We start from the raw sequence: 18,582 nt of genomic DNA on the forward strand, positions 1-18,582 counted from the left end.
CTGATGATTTTCTGCCAAGGATTGAAGTTAAACCCCTGGAAAACAACACCAAGCCAAATCTACCACTTGCACAAGACTCATACCATGAATTTGTCAGTCTGTCCAGTTTCAAAGTTGTCTGAATTGTTATCTAGCTTCATCTCATCTGACTTCCCTTTGTCTCCATAAATCTGGAAGAAGATGGTGGCATCTGTTCCTGCATTTTTAATGTCACTTGTCCAGATCCACAGAGACCAGGGGTTTTCTAGAAAGAAAGGTTAAAGATACTTGTTTTAAAATGTAGTTTTTGTAGGGTGATCTGGTGGAAAACATGATTATCACTGTTTCCCCTGGTAGGTAGAGAGGGTAGGATGAAGAAAGACAAAGACCTTTCATCTTTTTCTGCACAAACATAATCAGCAGCTGCATGACGTGCAGGAATGAGATTGGAAACACAATTCTGCAATTTCATTTGAAATAAAAAAATGAGAAAAACATAAACAACCTTTTTTGAGGTGAACCATATTCTCTTGTTATACTCTACTAGCAGGGTAATGCAGGGGAGTGATCCAACCCTGTTGTTTCAGTTCACTTCTCAAATACCTACAACTCAAGCTTCAAAGAACATAAATTCAGGGAAATATTCTTCTTTCCTTTTGTCAGTATCCAGTTACTTGTGCACAGTGCAGTGCAGCTCCAGGTAGCTCCTAAAACCTTGCCTGGTCTGTGTCTGGAGTAGGACACAGACATGCATCATCTCATCCTGAGATAAAAAGCCTCCCAAGACTGGACTAATTATCCCAAAAATGCTTCTTGCAGAACAGGCTGTCTCAAAGGCCACTCAGGTGTCCATCCCTAGTGAGGTTGCACCATGTGGGACAAACACACTCAGAAGTACAATACCTTTACTCAGTGTAAAGATATCTTCCAAAAGGTTTTGAATTATTTAAATGCCTAAATTTGACATGATTTCAGCTAACACTTTCTTTAATACTACATGACATACCCTAAGATTGTGGCCAGTCTGCAAGATTTTCATCTCAAGTCTCCATCCAACATTTTAACAATAAGTCCAGTCCACCTGCAGCAACTTTACATTTTCATACCAGAATATTGTTGCATATATAAGGGTGACATTATTTCCTCTAAAGAGCCCCTCATCTGCATACCTTACTGACCATAATGTGTGTCACTTCTGCAGGCCTTGCTGCACCTACAGGAGAGGGAACAGCCTTCTTTCCTCACTCAGACATCAGCTGAATTATTAACAAATCCTAATGAGAGAATTGCTAACCCTTTCAGCACACCCGAGCCCAAACTAGCACAGCTTGACCTTCAGAGCCCAGAATGGAATATAAAAATATGATGGCATGCATATAAATTAGATTTTTACTGGTCTACTCAGTGTTTGACTGTATAAAAAGAGGCAAGAGCTACTGAAAAAAAAAAAGAGGGGAAGAGGGATCTCTCTGAAAAAGTTTTGCTTCTGTTTTAATAGTATAGAAAATATTAATGATCACTCCTCTTTGAAAGGCAGCAACAAGTTTTAGATGAGCAGAAATGAAGCAAAATCTGTGGATGGAGAAGCCTGTTCTTGCTGGGGAAAGCTGCAAGTGCAATTCAGACACCAAAGACTGCTCTCATCTGTGCGTTTTGTCCTCCCTGCCCTCTGGGTGAGGGAAAGGAGGAGTGAAGCATGCATGGAGGGGAAAATAGGACCTTGTACCAGGATTAAATGCTGACAGAGGGCTGTCAGGGAGAAAGCACCCAGGGGAGATGTGTCTGAGCTAGGGCTGAGGCTGCTGGAGAAGGCCAGGCATTTCCCCAAATACCCATCACCATCCTCCCAGGGCTTGCTGGGCTCATCCCCTGGGCTCCCATCCCTTCACACTGAGATATCCAGGCACTCTGGAAAGTCTCAAAAGCCCAGGGCACAAACACCAGGGAGGACAAGACCTGGCACAACAGTTTCCAGGATAACATTCAAGATAAGGAGAGGAGGGAATAAAAAAAAAAAAAAAAAAAAAAAAAAAAAAAAAAGCAAAACCACAGAATAAATACAAGCTACATATGGAGCTGCAATCTGCTGCGGGAGCAGCTTCTGGATGCTGTGCTGGGAGACATTTCACCATGGATACCCCAAGTGAGGCTGAAGCCAGCTTTGATCATCCCTGCAGAAAGGGACAGTCCTGTGTGCACAGGGAGATAGGCGAGATGACATAATAGGTCTTTTCTAACTCCGAGTCTTACACTTCTATAATCTGGCAGCTAAAGGTCACAGATTTCTCAAGGCTAATGCTCTCTGTCTATCTCCTGCAATGCAGTGGTGAGGGAATTAGCCTGTCAATAACAATCAGAGCTGATAATAGGGGGTTAAAGGTTGCAGATGCTTTAGCTAAATGGACCGAGTCGGAGGTGCAATGTGGTTACAACGCTGACTAACATTTAGATAAAGCTTATTCAAATGAACTGCTGTTTAAGCAGGAGCCCACCCGAAGCACTCTCGGATTAAACCGTGCCTATTATCCTAATTAAAATATTCTGTTTACACATGGGCACACCGGCACGGGCCGGGCAGCAGAGACATTTTTTGGCTTGGTGCAGAACCAGGCTGGAGCTGGAGCGTGTGGGGATGGAAGAACATGCCAAATGGCACAGCACAGAGCAGCTCCTCCCAGCAAACGTGTGCCATTCCCTCCCTCTGGAGAAAAGGCTCCGCATCCAGCACGCACCTGCCAGATGGACAGGGCTAAGACCTGTTATTTCTCTAGGGTAGTGAAAAAAAATAGGTGGAGTCAACAAGGAAGAGTTTTGTTTTATTTCACATTCTCCCTTCCCTCTTCCACCAAGGTTTGTCTCCTTGTCGCATTTTTTGTTCCCATCTATAATAAGAAAACTTTGCTTCTGTAGTGATAAGCAAAATAGCCTGGCTTGTCTGCAAAGGTGAGATGATGTCTGAGGGAGTTTAAGCCAGTGGACCTCAAGGAAATGGGTATGCTTCTTCAAAATATTTAGGAGTTTAATTTTATACTCCCCTAAAGCAGTATTTTCAAAGCTGAAACCCATGCCCCACCATCAGAAGGACGTGGAGCTGCTGCAGCCAGTGCAGAGGAGGCACGGAGATGCTGCCAGGACTGGAGCCCCTCTGCTCTGGAGCCAGCCTGGCCCAGCTGGGGCTGTTCCCCTGCACAAGAGAAGGCTCCAGGGACAGCTCAGAGCCCCTTCCAGGGCCTCCAGGGGCTCCAGGAGAGCTGCACAGGAACTGGGGACAAGGTCTGAAGGGACAGCACACAGGCAATGGCTGCCACTGCCACAGGGCAGGCACAGATTTTGGGATCTTGGGCAGGAATTGCTGGCTGGCAGGGTGGGCAGGCCCTGGCCCAGGGTGCCCAGAGCAGCTGTGGCTGCCCCTGGATCCCTGGCAGTGTCCAAGGCCAGGCTGGATGGGGCTTGGAGAAATCTGGGAGAGTGGAAATTGTCCCTGCCCATGGCAGGAGCATTGAAATTAGATGATCTTTAAATGTCCCTTCCAAACCCAAACCATTCTATGACCCAGTGACTGAATCCACCCGAGCCTCTCCTTGACCCTGGCTATACCCATGTCACTGAGGTGACACTCAGGGGGATGTGGCCTGTGGGAGGAGGGGTGATGGCCACAGGAGCCTCCTGGAACACTTGCACCTACTTTTCAGCCGTTTCTGGCGCAGGGAGACCATTTCATAGAGCTCCCTCTCGATGAGACCATCCCCTTCATCTTCATCCAGCCACTTCCCACATGGGAAGGTTTGCTCAATCCCAGTGAACGGGCAGTAAACCACCACCTGGGGAAAGAGATTGGGACAGTGAGCTCGAATATTCTGCTACTGGCAGCCCACAGGACCTTGGAGCTGAGAACGTAAACAAACAGAGCAAAGAAGGAGCTGGAGATCTTGGTCCTGCTCTCAAAATCAGCTTTTCTGCACCAATATGAACTAGACTGGTTGTTCAAATCCCAGTCCTCAGTACAGCTACAACTCATCTGTTCTGTTATTCCCATTTTTGTGGCTGTACATCACAGGGGTTCACCCAGGAAGAGGTGAAACACCAGGAGGGGAAGGGAATGGGAGCAGGCAGGGTGGCATCAGCAGTGAGCGTGCAGCACAGGCCCTGCACCAGGCCAGGGCACCACAGGGCTCTGCAGGAAACACAGGCTACAAAAAGCCTTTAAACATATCCATCCTAAGCTGATTCTGCTTGCCAGGAAACTGAATTTCCTCGTAGCTTCAGGGTAGGCATCTGCCTTCCTCTCCACCCTCCTGATGACCTTGTACATGATCTAGTGTTGTCACCAAAAGTTGGGAAATAAACTCTCCAACCAATTTGCTGGGTTGGAAAGACAAAAATACTTTCATAACAATGGTGGATCATGGGAATTTCACCTCAAAGCATGAGCAGCAACCAAACAGACCAAATATTAAACTAATATATATTTGTCACATATTCATTACACTTCCTATATGCATGAATACATGCTTATTATTTCCATGAAGTTGCTTGGATATGAGATGGGGACTTTTGGGGATTTTTGGTGGTCAGTTGGGAACATGCCATTCCTCAGAATTCTTTTATGGTCCCAGATCTTCTGGTGAATCTTTTTTCCTGGAGAGTATCTCAAATATGTGTCCAGGTTGTGATGCACTTCTCTTTATCATTCTTTGCTCTGGCACTCCATCTCTGTTCTCCAAACTAAGATATCTACCAGTACATATTAATCACTGGTGGAAGCAAACAAGGAAGCATTAGCTGGCACAAAACTTATTAGTCACAGATGCAGGGAGTTAACATAAGGCCACATTAATCTCTGGCATGTGTACTAAGCACTGGATGGTACAAAACCAAACATTACCCACGGATACAGGGATCACACACCACGTGCTAAATTTAGAAGAATTTTCCAACATCTTCCCCCAGTGCTGTGTAGAATTCTTCTCAAAGAAATATAACTTGTTGGGTAACAGCTTTGCATATTTCTCCACTGCCTCCCAGTAGAAGCTGTGCTCAACCACTTTCTATTGTTTTTTTTTTTTAGGTGTTTGGTTTAATTTTTTTTTTCTCTTAAAATATATATATATATATACACACACAAACATATATATATATATAAACTTCAGGGCATTATGAGCATAGATGATAACTTTGAAATGCTCAGCACAATCCAAGGCTGCATTTCTGTCCAGCCCCTTGGGCAAACATCTGAAGGTGCTTTTGGAGCTGAGCAAACAATAATCTCTGTCTTTGTGACTGCAGAGGGGCAATCAACCCAATTAGCGAATGATTGACTTATGCATCTAACATGCCTTTGAGGCAATCAGCAGCTCTCGTGTGTGATGTATAATATTGACTTGTTAAACCGGGGGTATTGCCTTCCAAACAAAAGCAGATTTATTTATTTATTTATTTATTTATTTATTTATTTATTTATTTATTTATTTCTGAACTGGTCTGGGTTGTTGGTGTCAGGTTATGAATGGGGAGCAGGTCTGACAGCTGCCTGCAGACAAAACTCTTGGCAGTGTTGGCCCAGTGGTAGTACTCCACCAGCTCCTTCCAAACAGAATCATTCCAAACCTAATGATCCCGTGAGTTTATGACAATTAAGTCTCACCTTCTCACAAAACCAGCCAGAGCTGACACCGCAGTTATCGTGCCCAATGGTGACTCTGCTGAGAGGGCTGAGAAGGGCAGCTATTTCCACGTTGAAGAGATCCGTCCTGGCACGCTCAAATTCACCTCCTTCCAAGAAAATCTTCCCACTGTTCTTCAAGCCTTTGGAGCCGTGGAGGATCACGTGGATCTTGGAGTTGGTGCCGGCTCCTCTGATATCTCCGGTCACTACGGCCACGTTGTACACAATGCCTGGGGGAATCAGGAATTTGGTTAGGGGAAAAAAAGAAGGGAGGAAAGGAGTCTGAGAGTTATGGATTTGATTAGATTTATGTTGGAGAATCTATTGATTTCCCACTGGTCTGTTTTAGCTTCTCTCTTACAGTGCAATGCTTCATTTGTTTTTGTCCCACACATAATTCTGATAAATATACATCTACATTCAGACTGCCCAAGAGAAATGGGCATGGGGTGACAAAATTCATTCACCTCCCTATTCCGTGGCCCAATGGAAAAAAAAAAAAAAATTATTTGCTCTGGTAGGTGATTGATGCTGATTAGATGAAGAAAGGTAAAAAAAATTTAATTGGTAAGTATGTAATTTGATTTTGAGAAATATCAAACACCAAATAGGTCAGAGAATGCTGAGACGATGGAGAAGTGTTTCTTTAAACGGTGGTGGCAAAATCTGCAATATCACAAAACTCTGAAAACTTTGGGTTTATTTGTTTCTTAGCCTATAATGCTGCTGAAGCCATCAGGACCTCCACAGTGACAGTGAGAACCCACAGATCTCAGCAAAACAAGGTTTGGGAGAGGTAGCAGCCCAGCTGGAAGAAAGAAAAGTATCCCTGAAAAGAAACCTATTTAGATGAAAGGGTCCCTGGGGGTTTTTTTCTATCTCCAACAGTTGGTCTAAGAATGAAAACACTTCTTCCCATAAGCCTTAGCTCACAGAAAAGCATCTTAAACCTGTCTCATGGTATCAAAAACACACATAAACACTATAGGAGCATGTAGAAAATAGTTGAGATCTAAGCCAAGTTTTTTGATTAAATCAGACAGAAATTTCAATAGGGACCTGGGATGAAGCAAAAACGTCAGAACTCACTCTCACAAATAATTCTCCCTTTGAAATTTACATTAAAAAGTACTCAAGCATGCTTTACTGTTGGTGTATCTTCAACAAAATCCCAGAGAGCAGGAAAGCAAAATACACAGTCATGAGTGGTAAAAGACAAAGGAAGATTTTTGGGATTTAATTAAATTTCTTTCCGGTTTCTTCCCTTGATTTTCCCTAACAAGCATCCTGCAGCGAGGGATCCTGCACCCAGATCACTTTCCTCATGCACATGCAGGGGGAATGCAGATGCTGAAGACCATACAAGGAAGTGAAGAACAGTTGTTACATGCATCATCACATTGTTTGCCTTCATGCCATTAAATAAATACAGGCAGAACATTATCCAAATACTCTTCTGCCTTATGACAAGTTCTTTTATGGACTTTACATCCAGGTTTCTTTTAACAGAGACATAAACTTTGATTGTCTTTGCTTTAACCATGTTGGATAATAAAAAAGACTGATTTAGGGCTCAGCACTGGGTTTCTTGTTTTGTAAAAGCTCTCCAGACAAGAAGCTAAAGTACAATATTCACTACTTTGTTCTTTCAGAAATAACAAACCATTTGTTTGAGTGCTGGTGAGCAATTTGCTGAAGGTACAAGCTGTATCTTTGATTCCCTGCCCAGCAGCCCCTTATCCAGGTGCACCAGATGACAAACCAGCACGTAGGTCCTGCACAGCTTCACAGGTGAGACACAAAGGTGGGAAATGTGCTGGCAGGTCAGGAACCCTCACACAAAACAGCCTGTCACCAGCAGAACGCTTCACTGCAGGCCTCCCTGAGCATAAGGCATTCAATCTTCTAAAGAAAACATGGCTAATAGCCTTAGTTTCCCATTTCCCACCACGGATTTGGGCCATGATTTTACCTGTGGCTTCAGTGCCCCCAACAAGAATGTCCCTCTGTATTTTCCCATCATCTTCATCCAAAGCAAACCAGCGTCCAACTGGGAATTGGTACACACATTTGTTGCCTATGTCCTCAATGATCACCTAAGAGAAAAGAGACACCACGTTGGAAAATAGCATGGGAAAAGCAAAGGCTTTACACAATGGGGTGGCAGAAGAGCAGAAGCTTAATGTACTCACTTTCACTTGGTATTTAACATACTCAATACTCAAGGAGATCCCACTCCACTCCCTAATTAGTGCTGATAGAATTTCAGACAATCAGTGAGTAAAAACCCAGCTTTTTTTTTTTTTTTTTTTTTCCTTTTTTTCCAGTGAACCCACTCTGCATCTCTTGCGGTGTACGAGACCAGATGTCTCTGCTATCAAGACCAGCTGGCCTGGCCTGTCTTCCTTCTCTCCAGAGCCTGTTTGCTGGCTACTCCTTCTCATCAGCTGAACGACAGCTCTTTGTTCTGCTTTGGGAGGAGGCTGTGTTCTCTCTCTCTGCTTTAGAGCCTGGTTATAAAATAATGCCTTGGAATTTCAGGGCAAATGCAGACCATCAGATGAGCTTGTGTGACACAGTGCTATCACTAGATCCCAGACAGTTACTCCAGCGTGGAACCATTGCAGAGGCACTGCCATAAAAACGCTGTGGCAGGAACAGTTTTGAATTTGGAAGGATTTGGCTCTTGGACCACAGTGAGGTGGAGCTGTGCAAATATCACGAGGTTTAACAAGGCCAAGTGCAGGGTCCTGAACCTGGGTTGGGGCAATCCAAAGACAGGCTGGGCAGAGAATGGATCAAGAGCAGTCCTGGGAGAAGGAGCTGGGGATGCTGTGGGTGAGAGCTGGAGCTGCCCCAGCCTGAACCCCCCTGCCCTGGGCTGATCCCCAGCATGGGCAGCAGGGCAGGGGGGATTCTGCCCCTGTGCCCTGGGCTCAGGTGAGAGCCCACCTGCAGAGCTGCCCCAGCCCTGGCTCCACCATCAGAAGTACGTGGAGCTGCTGCAGCCAGTGCAGAGGGGGCACGGAGATGCTGCCAGGGCTGGAGCCCCTCTGCTCTGGAGCCAGCCTGGCCCAGCTGGGGCTGTTCCCCTGCACAAGAGAAGGCTCCAGGGACACCTCAGAGCCCCTGCCAGGGCCTCCAGGGGCTCCAGGAGAGCTGCACAGGGACTGGGGACAAGGCCTGCAGGGACAGCACACAGGCAATGGCTGCCACTGCCACAGGGCAGGCACAGATTTTGGGATCTTGGGAAGGAATTGCTGGCTGTGAGGGTAGGCAGGCCCTGGCCCAGGGTGCCCAGAGCAGCTGTGGCTGCCCCTGGATCCCTGACAGTGTCCAAGGCCAGGCTGGATGAAGCTTGGAGAAATCTGGGATAGTGGAAATTGTCCCTTCCAATGGCAGGGTGTGGAACTGGAGGGTCTTTAAGGTTCCTGTCAAACCTGACTGTTCTAGAATTCTGTGATACTTTGCTGAAATAAGCTGGGGAACAATATTCCCCTTTAATATTAGACTAGTTTTTGGCATCTCCTGCTGAGGTGTTTCTTATGAATATCTTCTGCTGGACTCCTGAATCCTGCCATAGAGTTATTCTAGTATTTTAAACCAGCAGAGAAGACCATTAAAGGGCTTCGGTCAGAAGAGAAGAAATCAAAATCTCTACTCCTCTGTGTGGGTTATATCTCAGAGGGAGGGGAAAAAAATCACTATTATGGATAGAAAGCCCTTGACACTTCTCAGCAATGAGGGAGAATCTGAAATCTGTCCTTTCTGATAAATTTATGAAACCATTCTTTGGGAAACAGAGCTTCCCCTCTTGTCATTCATCCCACACGTTGCTGTTGCCTGTAGCACTCCTGAGTCCTGTTGTACCTCCACAGACACAGACAGCAGAGCCTGCCAGGGCTGGGATTGTCAGCATGAGAGTGCTGGAGTGCTAGAGACTAAAATAGAAAAGGTTTGGGAGAAATATTAGCACTCCAGTGCCTGTCTACTAGCTGATCCTCTCTGGATTCCTTTCAGTAGGTTTATTATTACATTTAAAGGTGGAAAACCATCTCTGAGTATAAGCCCCTCTGAAAACGCAAGAAACATGAGAACAGGTTCATCCTAGAGTGACAACACTAGAGTGTCCAAGTATTGAACCAAATTACAGAATAAAACATCTAAAACCAGTAGACACAACAGAACTATTTTAGCTCAGTTCTCCAGTCTTCCATCTGAATTTGCAAGGCCAAAGCTGCATCGTACTTAATCATAATTATCCTGGAGGCCTGGGACAGAGTACAGGGTTGGTGTGTTGGCTGTAAGTAGGCACTACACCAGGTTCTGGGACTTGAGCAACCTCACCAACCTCAACAAAAATTGTATCAATACACCTGTGATGAGAGAACGAGGTTCTGTGTTTTCTGCCTTCCCACTATTTATGACATTGAGCACAACCTCTCTGTTTTTCATTTCCGCATTTTTCATGGGCTGCCAACATTGCAACTTTTCCTGCATTGTGTGGTGGGGGAGAAGCATGTGCTAATATTTGCATTTGTATTACATTGAACTATCCTGTTATTGAGGATTCACAAATATGGGGTCAAGTCTTCTGTGGATTAAAGCCAGCTGTGTTAGACTACATCAGCAGAGGAAAGAAAATGAGACCAGAGAAGAGTCACAGATTTCCCCTTTTAAAATATTCCTTCAACTATTACACTAAAAGCTGTAATACCTTCCCATCCCATAGCAGGAGATTAAAATGAGCAGGAAAGTGGAAGAATAGGGTCTTTGTGGCAAGCATATCTCTTTTGCTGTGCCAATGATAAATCACTTAAATTTGGTCAAGCTATGAGTCTGCAAATTTTCACTGTGAACAGATCCAACAGATAACTCTTGGATTCTGGTATTTTTATGGTCATGGTAATGAGTTAAGTCAAGAGAATGAAATGATTTGTGTCCTTCTCAGTAACCTGTATCACCAGCAATTATCCTTAAATATCTGGCTACCAGACCACTGAGGGGATGAGATATTTTGAGCCCATGAGATGCTTATGTTGAATGTCTCAGGAGTAACTAACCTTTGCAAGGAACCAGCCAGCAGAGCCTCCCTTGTTATTGTGCCCAATATTAATTTTTCTCAGTTTTCCCAGATTCGGAGCATCCAGTGTGAACTTGTCTTCTGCTCCTTTTTCAAAGTTGTCTTTGTCATTGTCCAGTTTCCTCACACCTGAATGGGCAAAGAAAAAGTAAAAAATAAAAGCAAAACAAACAAACAAAAAAGTCCCACAACAAAACAAACAGACAAACAAACCTTAAAAGTAATAACTCCAAGGAGGAAAGGGTTACTGGCACATGCGTATTTGTAAGTGAAGTAATATTTAGGAATGTCAGAAAGTCACCACTGGGGAATATTTGACTGAATCAAATATTCCCTAGATATCAGCTCCCTGCACCCAGGATTCAAGGGAAAGGCAGAGGGCTTTCTATTCTAATAAAAAGGTACCTTTTCTCAAGCCCACAAAAGACCAGGATTTCCATTCTAATGTCACAGTTACTTGCAGCTCTCAGAGCTTTCAGAAATATATATCCAGATGGCTCTTAAATATTTTTTTTCATATCACCACATTTCCCTTTTATTTTTACTGTCTTTGAAAATCTCCAAACTGTTCAAGAAAGGCTTTGGTCACAAGCTGCAGATTCTGACATTTCAGGACACAGAATTCTTTGCTGTATCCGAGAGGAAGGATTTATTTTCAAATTAGGACCCAGCCGAGGCTGTTGGCTTTTTCCTGATCTCACAGGGGTTTGCCTTTATGAAAAGTATTAAAGCTGAGCCCCTGTTTGCAGGCTGTGTGATGCTGTGAGTGGGATGAAACCTACCCAAGGCACCAGTGCAGAGAAAGAGGTCAGTGGGCAACTCACCCTCTTGCCTTAGAGAGGATGAATCATTCCCTAGGGGTGTTATTTCTCTGTGTGGATGTGACAGAATGCCTGGACACCCAGCTAAGATCCAGATTCCCACTTTGGGATGTCTTCAGGGAGATCAGATAAATCCTCCTGTAAAACTCTGGAGGATTAATCAAGGGTGAGCCCTATCCACCAGGTTTTATAAACTGTTCAAGGACACTTGGCAGACATCATACCATTATTTCTTGAATTTGACAGGATAGGTGCATTGTAAAAGCAAAAGAATATTTGCTCCCTGGTTATAGGAATCTCCAGGAATCTCCACCCACTTCTCTTCATGGCCCAGAGAGCTTGGTTTGGGCACATCTTTTAATATTATTCAGTTAATTAAAAAAAAAATTAATTAAAGTTTCCAGACCACTGTTGGAGCACAATCTACATTTAAAAATAAGTACAATATTAAAAAAAAAAAAAAAAACTATTCAAACCCAATTAATATAAACCTTGCTTAAATTATTTTTACAAGTGGCCCAGCAGGCTCAGCCACCACTTTGCCATAGACAAGGGATGTCATTATCCATCCAGGTAGCTGGAAAACGAGACACACAGCTCCCACTGCATTCCCTGTAAATACACAGTGGTGCTGGACCCTTCAGTGGGTTGGCACTTTCTCCACTGCTTTCTGCTGGTGGTTTACGCTGTGTTTTCCCAGAGCCTGCTTTTTTTTAATGCCGGGTAACTTGAGTCATGCCCACACCCAGCCACAACTGCTGCATTGCAGATGCACCTTCCAGGGGCGTGGATGTGAGGGCCCCCCGAGCTAACGCCACCATTTCTGTGCCTTTCACTCTGCCAAATTTGCCAGATTGCCTCTGTGTGTGTGTGTGTGTGTGTGTGTGTGTGTGTGTGTGTGTGTGTGCTGTTGAGAATCTCAGGCCTGCAGAGCAGGAGGAAATATTTTAGGAAATGATTTGCATTTGAATACCTGTGTCTCCTTTCTCACCGAAGATATTAATGAAGACATCCGCATCTGTTCCGCTGCCGCTGACTTCACCAGTGAAAACCCGGACCACGTATTTGTTGACTGCAATGAGGGAGTTAGAAATCCCAATACATTAATAACTCAATGGTTTGATGCAAACCCCAACAATACAGACCAATTCAGGCTGCGCTGGTGCTGTCTTGAAAGCGTGGTCTGAACTGTGGCTCTTGGTGCAATGACCCCCTTCCCTACAAGGGGGATAAAATCCATAGGCAGGATTCTGACACTGCATATTCACTGCCCAGGGCAGGAGGACAGATCACTTGGTTCCTGGCCACTCACTGAAGAGTGAAATAGAAGTGAAAGTGAAAATTTTAAAGTGGATGCAAAGGCATTAAATGAACCCGGACCTATGGACCAGTTCTGCTTTTTCCAAATATTGATGAGTTACAGAGCCTGCCCAAGCTCAGGCCTGACCCAAGTTCTGTCCTAGAGTTATTTTGAAAATTTAGTTTATACCAAGCAAGTATTTTGGGGAAATAATATCATAGTGATAGAAAAAGTAACAATGGATTTAAACTGAAAAGGGAGAAATTTAGACTAAATATATATGGAAGAAATTCTTTACTGGGGGAGGGTGAGGGACTAGCACAGGTTGCTCAGAGCTGTTGACACCCCACCCCTGGGCATGTCCAAGGCCAGGCTGGATGGAGCTTTCAGCAACCTGGTCTAGAGGAAAGTGTCCCTGCCCATGGCAGGGAGTGGAACTGCATGGACCCAAAACATTCTCTGATTCTCTGAAATGTCAGCCACACTGCATGAAACAAAAAAGTGAAGGTGGCCACCCTTTCCTTAAAAAAAAACCAAAAAAACAAAAAAACCAAAAAAAACCAAAAACCCAAAAAAAAACCAAGAACAACAACAAAAAAAAAAAAATCCAGTCATCCAGTCTTTTTTATTTAATGAGGAAACAGTAGTAGACCCAGGAGCTGTAACACTGTGAAGATACATCATCTATGGCACCAAACCCCTGTGGGTGAGGCACATCATGGACATTATACACATCATGTCAGTGAATTTGAGAAGCAACTTCTTCAGACAGATCAGGGTGGGACCCACTTGGTTCCCAAGGACAGAAAAAGTGACCTCAGTTTCTTCTGGAACCAATGAAAATGCTCCCATGACCTTCAGTGTGACTTTACTTGAGCCAAATGTGAGCAAAATTTGAGCCAAATATGAGCAACTTTCAAAATCTACTGAAGGTTTTGAAGTTCAAAAATCTGGACTTCAGACTCAGAAGTTACTGAAGTCACCTGGCCACGTTGTTCCTCCAAGCAAACAGCCAGGACAGACACCTCGTGCTGTTTCTCCCGTGTAAAATGAGTGCTGGAGGCAGGCAGCAAGACACAAACAGATGAAGAGGAATGCAAAATCTGCTACTGAGCAGTACATGATGTCATACAAGCCCTGAACAGAGTTCCTGTTAGTGAACCCTGGGTAGCTGATATTGAGAGCTCTGTGCAATGTCACTTCTGTATTTCTGAGTCCTGAGCATGCTGCTTCTGTGAAAGAGTCAAAGACACAAGTCTCCTCACACACAGATCCTTGGCAAAAATAGAACTTCTTGCACCACAGAATCATTAAACCATTAAGACTGAAAAAGACCTCTAAGATCATCAAGTCCAACCATTAACTGTGATTCTTGCTTTGCAACTTTTTTTCCTCTTTGGCAAGTGCCAAGTTAGGGGATAATCTTTACTGCACTTCCCAGGCAGCTAATGGATTCTCTCAGGAGCCATGGAACATCACCAACACTGGGTTCCCACTCCCAGAACAGATCCCTCACCTCCCCTACCATGATCAGTGCATATTAAAAGTTATTCCAAAAGACAGCAGAGGGCCTGGTGCACGTGCTCCCACAGAGGCAGAGGACGTGAGAGCAAACGTATGAGGAGCGGCTGTTGGACCATCCCCTGAATTACAACGATGCTCTCAGCTCGCAGGGTGAGGAGTACAAGGGCAGAACCCAAACAGAAGGGAAAATCACCTGTCACAGTTTAATGAATGCACTGGGAAAAGGCTAAAAATCGAGCTGACATCCCTGGCGCCTCACTGCAAAACATGCCACGGCAAATAAAATAATAATGATAAAACTGCAACAAACACTAAATAACAAGAAAGAGAAGAACAGAGCTGGGCTCAGACAGGGGAGAAAATGCCTTAATGATTCTCTTTAACTCTTTAGCTTCAGTTCACAGAGCTCTAACAACCTGCTAGAGATACACCAACACCAAAATTGTTCATTTGCATTAGCAAAGTGTGGGGATGCTGCAATTTACATCTCCTACTCGGCCACTAAGCTGCTCTAACTAAAACTGACCCACTGTACCTTGCAATCTTTAATTACAGACCACATTTTCCAAGAAACTCTGCTCCCTGTACCTCCTCTAGAATATTTAATCTGTTTCAGTGATTAATTTTCCACTCCACTTTTTGGAAGCCAGAAGAACCTGACAGGATAACAGGATCCTCAAAAGGACAAGCTACAGCGGTTCAGCTTACATTCCCCTTGCAGGAAAAGGCTTTGTGTCTCTGAGACACGGACCAGAAGGACATGTCAATGCATGCAGAGCATCAAGGAAGACATGCAGAGAACAAGTGCATGAAAAGCAAGTGACCAAACACAAGGCAGGAAGGGCACCTTGCATGGCTACTGCAGAAACACATCTGGCCAGCAAGGAAAATGCTGGTGAAATTGCTTGCCAGATCAGAAACCTTTAAAGGTTTCTCAGCATGGCTGTGTTTCCAAGCTGAGTTCCAGAGTGGCATCTTTTGACCTCCTGCTCAGAGCACCAGGTGGTCCCAAGGGCTCTGTACACACACAGTGCTGCTCTCAGTGCCAGCCTGAGGAGCCCTGTGGCAGACTGAGCCCATGGATGGGCCATCACTTTGGGCTGGTGGCAGTCACAGGGCACTGTGGTGAGGGCTTTATGTTGTCCCCTCTAATGTAAGCGTGGCTGTGGTGTGTGGCATGTCCTGGCATGGCTCTTTTCCACACTGATGTGTTTCTGTAGGCAAAACTACTTCAAGAGCATTAGAGGTCCTTGGCTTAGATTAGAGCACATTCCTGCTTCACAAACTATGCCTAGCCTGTGCTCATAAGGTCTTTTCTTTGGTTTTTTCCTTCTTAACGACTCTGAAACTGAAACCTGTCCCCACACCTGACCCTTAGGTCTGCTTTCAGAAAAATTTCAGCTCCTCCAGTTTCAGGAAACAAGCCCTGAGCCATGCTGAATTTTTGCCAGCACTTTCTCCCTCTCTATGCAATTTGACATTCAGATGCAGCAAGGAGAGGAGCTCTTCATGCTGCTCAGGGGTCCTTCTCTGCTTCGTACATCAGCACATCTTACAGAGTGACATGGTGGATGAGCAATTTAAATGGAAAGGGATGCTGCCTCTTAAAAAGACAGGATTCAGCTGCTAAAAGCATGCAAGAGAACGCTCTCACTGCAGCCAGGATGAGATCTGCCATAAGTCAAGTACTCTTCATTTTGATCATGGGTGGATGTTGTTCCCTATTCTTTAAGCCCGTGGCAGAATCATCTTTTCAAAAATACCCACTTGGCTTTTTGTCTTTTTTTTTTCTTTTCTTTTTTTTTTTTTTTTTTTTTTTTTTTTTTTTTTTTTTTTTTTTATCCCAGTACATGGCTCTGACTTCATCTGTAAAACACAGATCAAGATGTTGCCTGGATATTTTTTTTTTCCCTCCTGAATGCTTCTCCTAGCACTGAGAACATGCAAAATGTTAATGTAAAAGCTGTGCCTCCATCGAGCAGTGCACAGGCTGACTGCAGCACAGGCAAGGGGAGGGGAGCTTTCCTAGGAGCAAAATTAGCAGCTTCAGAGACACGTACTGCAAGATGCCAAGAGCAGAACAGCCAACAAAAAATCAGTAGGAAGAGCAGTAGCTATTTTCTCTTCTTTCCACTTTCACATTGCAATGCACAAGTGTAAATGCCCTGTGTGGTAACAGCACCTTCCTTTTCTTCACAGTTGTGTGTCTGCATTTGAAGACATTGCCAGGATGCCATCTCTGGGAGACACTGGGGTGGCACTGATGTGACCCTACTGCATTAATTTAGCAGAGGAGTGGCAGTCAATCAGCCTGTCTGTTGATTAACTCAGCCTCAGCTTTCAATAGACAAGAGGAAAGGTTAATTTTGCACTGTGGTCTGGAGCCAGGTTCTCTCCACTGGGAGCCAAGAGGTTTTTGTCTGTGAATGAGATGCACTCCAGACACATCCTGGGGGAGGAAGGGCATGGGGCTGCTGCTCTCCTAGCCCCCAGTATTCCCCATCCAGGCTGTCCCCACTGTCACTTCCATCCTGGGTGCACCACTGGCCCCATACTCTGCCCAGAATCTTTTAATCCAGACCCAACACCCCTGGGTGCTCGTGTGCAGCCTCTGTCCTGCCTCCAGCCATGGAAAATGCACTGACAAACCCCAGACAAATCCTGCCACCTGCAAGCTGCAGCTGACTGTCCAGCCATGTGATATTCATCTGTTAATCTAATTTCTTTAGCAATATGATATCATGGTCACTTGAAGCACCTTAGGATGGAAATGCCTAAAGAAATTTTGTATCTACTATTATTTGGGGCATCAGATAGTGTGTTTATGCACAATCTGCTGGGTTTCCTGCAGCAGGAGCCTGAGATTTGGGCAGGAAAACCAATTTGACTGTGTTTCATTACCTGGGGTTATCACCTCCTGCAGGGCACAGTGAACTCCCAGCTGTGCTTGCCTCCCATGTGCCTGACCTACTGTAGAGCAGGGCAGCAGCATCCAATATCTGGGAAATGTCACAGCCCTCACAGGCAAAGCACATGGGGTTAAAAGCAAGGAACTGAGCCGTAGGCAGGGATGGATCCTTCTCATAAGGCAACTCTTGGCAATTATCCTTCTGTTTTCACAGTGCTCCCGAGAGCTGCAGTGTTTGAGATCCATCCTGTGCTGCTCAGCACTGAGCAGGCAGATTTGGGAAGGGGATGGGGAAAAGGGGCTGGGTGGATAGGGGCAAGGCACTGCTACCATCTCTGAATTGCTGCTGGAAAAGGAATACTTTTGTGGTTAGTGTGAAAAGAATTGTTGCTGAGGGGAGGGGCAGGCACCTGGACCTGTAGAAGCAGTACAATTCCAGCCTGAGTCTGCCACAGCCTCACATGAGCTCAGGATGGTGGTTTAATACCCAGATGCCTTGGTTCCTGCCTGTCAGATCGAGTCAGTCATTCCAGCCCACCAGGAACTGTCTAACAAAACCTCTTCTTGATGGAAGGGACTGACTTGTCAAAGTGGAAGCTCCTTTATCCCACTGCTGACAGCAAGTTCCTCAGTGACAGAGTTCTGGGTCAGAGCATCCTTAAAAAGTCAGGCAGCCTATGGCTAGGGCACAAAGCTGGGACCTGGCCTCCCAACACACTTGATTCACAGCAAACATTTGAATTTAATTCTTGTTTGTTCTGGCAGAGAGCTCATCCCACCAGGATAAAATAACCTCTTCCTACATTAGCTTCTGGTGACCTTCTGGTTGGAGATGTCCTGCTGGTCTTGTGTATCCAGCAACTGAGTCTCTACAAACGAAAGGAAAACTCACCCAGCCCACCCATTACAAATCTTTGTGACAAAGAGGCAGGGATCCCAGAGACAGCAAAATATAATTAGAGCCTAAAGCAATCCCTGTAAAAGCAGAGGGGTTCCTCTGTGCTCACCAGCAGCCAGCTCTGTCTCAAAATTGAGTCCTGCTCTTGCACAAAGCAATGGCACACAGATAAGGAGGACTTCTTTTTATCCCATTCAGAAAAGTGTTGAATTCTAAGGGTTGGTTTAGAGTGTAAAAATAATTAATCTCTTTCAAGGGTGATTGACGGCTACATTTGTTAATGTGCCGTGCCTTCAGAGGTGGTGAACAGCATCTTTATCCAAGGGTTCAAACTGTAAATGCAGATTGCAAGCACACCTGGAGCAGGGGGTGCTGGAGAAGGAGTTTTGCATTTGCAGAGCACT

General features: G+C 44.9%; 1 protein-coding gene across 1 annotated transcript in view; it reads right to left on the reverse strand.

Annotated features, from left to right (window-relative positions):
- LOXHD1 (lipoxygenase homology PLAT domains 1) overlaps window positions 1-18,582 on the reverse strand; it is a 165,195-nt gene that overhangs the window by 95,638 nt on the left and 50,975 nt on the right. Inside the window, exons 5-10 of the mRNA XM_041423575.1 lie at window positions 12,522-12,620; window positions 10,708-10,856; window positions 7,617-7,740; window positions 5,624-5,874; window positions 3,665-3,800; window positions 84-244 (exon numbers count right to left, since the gene is read on the reverse strand). Of these exons, the coding sequence (XP_041279509.1) occupies window positions 84-244; window positions 3,665-3,800; window positions 5,624-5,874; window positions 7,617-7,740; window positions 10,708-10,856; window positions 12,522-12,620 (920 nt within the window). The remainder of the gene's footprint in view (window positions 1-83; window positions 245-3,664; window positions 3,801-5,623; window positions 5,875-7,616; window positions 7,741-10,707; window positions 10,857-12,521; window positions 12,621-18,582) is intronic.

This window comes from Onychostruthus taczanowskii, unplaced genomic scaffold (genome assembly GCF_017590055.1).
Source record: "Onychostruthus taczanowskii isolate IOZ18803 unplaced genomic scaffold, ASM1759005v1 scaffold79, whole genome shotgun sequence".
NCBI lineage: Eukaryota > Metazoa > Chordata > Aves > Passeriformes > Passeridae > Onychostruthus > Onychostruthus taczanowskii.